Consider the following 5,788-nt stretch of genomic DNA (forward strand, 5'->3'; position numbering starts at 1 on the left):
GCTTTGACTGACAATTGTTCGGTTGTGCGACGCGGCTCCCAAACAAAATTGACATCCTTTTTTGTCACAAACAGAGCTTTCTTATGGTTTACCGTTTACAGTTTTTGCGCTATAAACAAAAAAAGAGCGACAATTTTGAAAAAAACTCATTATTTTTTACATTTTGCTCTAATAAATATCCCCCAAAAACATTTAAAAAAAACATTTTTTTTCCTCAGTTTAGGCCGATACGTATTCTTCTACATATTTTGGTTTTCGCAAAAGTTATAGCGTTTACAAAATAGGAGATAGTTTTATGGCATTTTTATTAAAAAATTTTTTTTTTTACTAGTAATGTTGGCGATCAGCAATTTTTATCGTGACTGCGACATTATGGCAGACACATCGGACATTTTTGGGACCATTCTCATTTATACAGCAATCAGTGGTAAACAAATGCATTGATTCCTGTGTAAATTACACTGGCAGTGAAGGGATTTACCACTAGGGGGCAGTGTAGGGGTTAGTATGTCCTGGGGAGTGATTCTAACTGTGAGGGGGCGTGGCTATGTGTGACACATCACTGATCTCTACTCCCAATCACAGGGAGCAGAAATCAGTGACACTGTCACTAGGCAGAATGGAGAGATGCATGTTTACATTAGCATCTCCCCATTCTTCCTCTCTGTGAGACGATCGCGGCTATTCCTGCAGCGATTGAATCTGTGGGACCTAAGACCCGACTCACAGAGCTTGCCGCCGGCAGTGAGCGTGCGCCCACTGGCCGCCTCTTGAAGGGCAACGTATAGGTATGTTAGTTTGCCTGTACGAGCCCTTCTGCCAACGTATATAGGTGTGAGGTGGTCAGCAAGCGGTTAATATAAAGTAGAAGAAAAGCCTAAAGCTGGATATATACTTATAGATTCAACCCCATGGGATGAACAAAAAAACATGACAGTTTGACGTACCAGCACGGCGATCTTCCCTGCTGTTCTGTTAAATTCTAACTACCATTTCCCCCTTCCCTCGCCAGAATTTGCAGATCAGTACTGATCAGATGCTGGTTAGACCGTCTTCTGTGGGATAGACAGCCATACGCACTGATCGACTTTCGGTCTGTATGTACCAAGCTCAACTTCTTAAAAATGCCCCCTGCTTCTGCCTATCTTGTATAATAAAAGTTCTGTGTACTAACCTATTTTTAATCTGGTCTATTCTGCTTACATGATCCCACAACTCTGTTTCCCCTGTGTCAGTGAGCAGCTGCTGCAGGGGAGAGGAGGAAGCACTGACATTGACTGGGAAACAGGAGCCTATGGGTGATGATATGGTACCCAAAATTCCCAGCTGTTCTCAAGCTGTCTCTTAGCTAGTGCTGCAGGATCACATGACCAGACCAGAGCAGATAAAAATACCTAAAAATAGGCAAGTATACAGAATTTATTTTATACAAGGTAGGTAGAATAGGTAGGGGGAGGAGGAAAAGAGGGAACATTTTTTTTTACTTTAAAAGTCCTGAGTCAGTTTATTTTGTTTTATGGAGTCATTAACTATCAATTCTACTGCTCCTGTTTAAGTTATTAGTCTTTACTTGATTTTATTGTATTTTCTTGCACCCTTTACATTTTTATTCTTTTCATTGCTTTTTTTATGGAATTTTTAACCTCTTGATTCCGTAAGGTGTAGATGAGAGGGTTTAGCAGAGGAGTTACAATTGATGGAAAGATTGAGAATATTTTATTTAAATGTATGAGATCGTCTGCATTAGGTCGGATAAACATGAAGATAGATGTACTGTAAAACAAAAGAACAACAACAAAATGAGAGGCACATGTAGAAAAAGCCTTGTGTCTACCCTCTGAGGATGGAACCCTCATTGTGGTTCTTATGATACAGATGTATGACATGATAATAACCAGAAAACAGCCCAAAATTACAAAGCAAGCAGTGGCAAAAAAAAGTTTTTCTACATTTGATGTCTCTGAACAGGACAGTTTGACCAAGGGTGCAAAGTCACAGTAATAGTGATCAATTTTGTTAGGGAAGCAAAATGGGAGATTGAAGATTTGCAGACTGAGCACAATGATTACAATGAAGCCAAAAACCCAGGAACCCCATAGAAGTTTAAAACAAACATTGGGACTCATGATTAACAGATATCTCAAAGGGATGCAGACAGCAACATAGCGATCGTAGGCCATGATAGCAAGGAGGAAATTTTCTATTGCACCAAAGGAAAAGTGGAAATAAAACTGGATCATGCAACCAACAAAAGATATAGAATCTTCTTTTGTCAGAAGAGCCCAGAAAAGCCTAGGAACAGTGACTGATGGATACCAGATCTCTAAAAATGATAGTCCACCAATGAAGAAGTACATGGGCTTATGGAGACGTATATCAATTTTAATAAGAATGATGATGAAGATGTTAGCTGAGATAGTAACTATGTATACAGTAAATATAAGAAGGAAAAGAAAAAATCTTGATTCATCTATGACAGAAAAACCCAGGAGAATAAATTCTGTAATATCGGTTTCGTTCTCCATTTAAGCCTGAACCTTCTGTATCTATGTGATACAAACCTCTTCATTACAATTTTAGGTGTTGGATGATGAATGTAATTTACAGAGGTGGCCAAACTGCATCCTTAATATACTCTTATTTATCTTTACCACTGAAGGAAGAATAATAACACAATATAGAAAACAAAGAATAGAATGGGATGGGTGTGATCAGTCATCATTACCAACAGGAAAGGTCTTTTGATGATCTACGTTTACTGGCAACTTCCATCTAGAATTCATCTACAAAAAAGTATAGCTTTAAGTTGCTCAGAGTATAAGTATGATCCTTATAGAAGAAAAGTGACAATTTGAAACATATGAAGCTATTAATGAATTTAGGTTGATACATATGTTTTTTAAGTACATTAGTAGTGACTGATATTTAACATATGGAGCACACTTAAAGTGTCACTAAACAACATTCTTATTTTTCCGAAATATTTCATTCACATCTATTACCTGTTTTTAACAAAAAGCACATCTACATAACATCCCATTGTACAAGCTGCCCACTGTTCCCATTTCTGTTACCGTCCCAAATAGATCCTACACAAAATCTGTCCTACCTTTAAAAACTGCTGGGCCCCCATGTAAGAAGGTTTGGGAGAGGTGAATGACCACTCAGAAGATAAACACCGCATTGTGGAAGGGAAGAGGAAAAATCACCTGTCAGACCTGAAAGTTCCTGAATGTTAAGCCCAGTGACAGTATAAAATGCCGCAACAGGCAACAGTGTTAGTTGTTTCAGTGGATGTATTTTCCTATTGTTTTAAAAACCTAATAAAGATTAGAAATTAAAAAAATAAATGTGAACGAAGACTGAAAAAAATATATACGTATTTATTTTTCCCAGCTGGTGGGCAGTGAACTTTGGTTTTCTTTTTTATCTCTGATCTGCTCTTTCCTCCTCACACACTATTTCCCTTTACACTCACTTGTTCACATGCACCCTGGCATTGGACTCTAGCAACTTCCCACACTATAGAGTATTTACAGCATACTCAATAAATATTTTTAGATATGAAGCCCACTCATACCACTATCTGGATCTTTGTCCTTCGTTTTCTTGGGGATCATATTTATGCACCCGGTCCCTCTTCTCCCAAAGCTTCCACAGCTCCCGGCAGCCTCTGACTCCTCGCCCCCCATTTTCCAGACTTATTACAATGTAAGTCCTCATAGGGATGAGTAACTCTCTCTCTTTCCTTTTGTACATATCCTCCCCAATGAGGGGTACAACATTGGATCATACTGGTCTACTCATGTTTTTTTTTTTATAGATTTGCGTGCACCTATCCCTGAAGAGTGTTATTATCCATGAAACGTGCCGGACTAATTTGGATGCGCTTTTTGTCATGCAGACACCCCTACTCAATACCTTATCTTGAGTTCTCTATCTACCATGAAATTATAAGTGTTTTTACTACATCCAGGATTCGTTCCATACCACACAGTGGTTGGCTGGTTGCTACTAATGTTTGCTTCTATATATGGTCTATTACATGTGATTGACAATTTTATTCATTGCTGCACGCATCATGTCATTTTGCCATGTTCCTTGTTTCACCAATAAAAACATGTTTTTGATATCTTCTCATCTTCTGGCCATGTGTACTCACCTCATTTAAAGTCCCAAATACCCCAGCTTTCTTTTTCATAGATTTAGGGATTGAGACATGTGACCCATATGTCTCATTTAAAGTCCCAAACTCCGCCTTTTTACATCATGGCAGTGAACTTTGATTGAATGGAAAATATTAGTATAAATGTTGCTTATTTGTTCAAATTAACCTTGTAGTAAAATGCATGACAAACATTTGCATGCATACCATTTAAAAACAACAACCAGTATACACAGCAACTGTGCTACAGTAAGAAAGTCAATTCACTTTTTTTTTGGTTTTGTGCAATTTCCAGCAGAATAAGTACCCAACTTTGTATATAGGATCAGTAAAAGTGTCCTTCCTGAAGCATGTGCTGTGTATTTTGCATTCTCTCTTCAACACCAATCACATTCAAGCTTCTAAGGTAGGTTACAATCTGGTTGGTAGCAGAGGGATTCATGTTAGTCTGGTGTTTTATACATCTTGCTTTCTGAAGGGAGTTCCAGCATCAACAGCAGGTGTGTTCCAGGATCACCAGCAGGTGTGTTCCAGCATCACAAGATTACAGACGAGTCAGGATGGGGTAGACTTGTGCAATGTAGCAATGTCTGGATAAAATGTTAAAACTCAGCAGGTAGGCTATACTTCCTGTATGCATTTCTAGGATTAATTTTAACTTATACTGTAACTGAAGTGTTTCTTTAAGGTCTCAGAAAACTTAGTGTTTTATATTTAATGATGTTTTTAAAACTGTAACTCAAGCTCTAAGGTTGTTTTTAGGCACTCTAATATGAATTCTGAAATCAGAGCACTTGTCAACCTAGGAAGGTGTGATAAAGGAGACCTGTCGAAAATGAAAAGAATTGGAACAATAAGGATAGGAGATTCTTGTTTCTGTTATGTCAGATAAACACAGCACATGTACCAGTTAGGGAGAGTTTAACAGGCAATGTGCATCATTTGTTGAAGTATAAATAGCTCTACTTTAGGGCAGTTGGGAATATATATTGTGTAAATTAACATCCTACAATTTCTGTACCTTTGGGAACAATACCCAGTAGACCTATTACACACATTGTTCTCAGACAATGAATAACAATTACCAAAAATGAAAAAACATGCAGCCCTACAGATAGAATATATCTGAGTGAATTAATAATACAATGCCTATATGATGTAAAGCTAAACTCCCAGTAAGCTTAAAATGTAAGTTCACCTTTTCAGAAAAAATGGTGAACACTGTACACCCTTCCCGGTCCCCACTGTACCTACCTTCATGGATGAGGAGCGGTCAGTGCCCACACAGCTGGTGCAGCGGACCAGGGATTCAAAATCCCCACTCCTCTCCCTCTTTTTTCTGCAGCATCCAGGACGGATCAGAGCAATTCTGATTAGTCAGTCTCAGCACAAAACATTGCTGTGATCCATCTTTGAAACACTGCAGAGAGAATAGGGAGAAGAGTGGTAGTTTCAAATCCCTTGACCATTGAATTGACTGTGCGGAAACTGACCAATAAGAATTGTTATGGTCCATCCGAGGTGCTGCAGAAAGGAGAAGGAGGAGGATTTCCAGGTTTTCAGGAGGGTAATGCAGGAGTTTCCGGTTTTATGAAATCTTGCTCATGATGATTCCATATGTTT

The 5,788-nt window shown here is 38.5% G+C and overlaps 1 protein-coding gene across 1 annotated transcript; it reads right to left on the reverse strand.

Moving 5' to 3' along the window:
• Positions 1 to 992: 992 nt before the first annotated feature.
• On the reverse strand, positions 993 to 5,089 carry LOC143925943 (olfactory receptor 6B1-like). The gene is made up of 2 exons (XM_077450219.1): positions 4,163 to 5,089; positions 993 to 2,783 (listed from the first exon to the last, which is right to left on the reverse strand). Exon 2 carries the CDS (start codon positions 2,523 to 2,525, stop codon positions 1,599 to 1,601), a length of 927 nt encoding a protein of 308 aa, XP_077306345.1. The 5' UTR covers positions 2,526 to 2,783; positions 4,163 to 5,089; the 3' UTR covers positions 993 to 1,598.
• Positions 5,090 to 5,788: the final 699 nt, after the last annotated feature.

This window comes from Lithobates pipiens, unplaced genomic scaffold (assembly GCF_037356315.1).
Source record: "Lithobates pipiens isolate NorthernLeopardFrog02 unplaced genomic scaffold, aLitPip1_a1.2 Scaffold_1, whole genome shotgun sequence".
Lineage (NCBI taxonomy): Eukaryota > Metazoa > Chordata > Amphibia > Anura > Ranidae > Lithobates > Lithobates pipiens.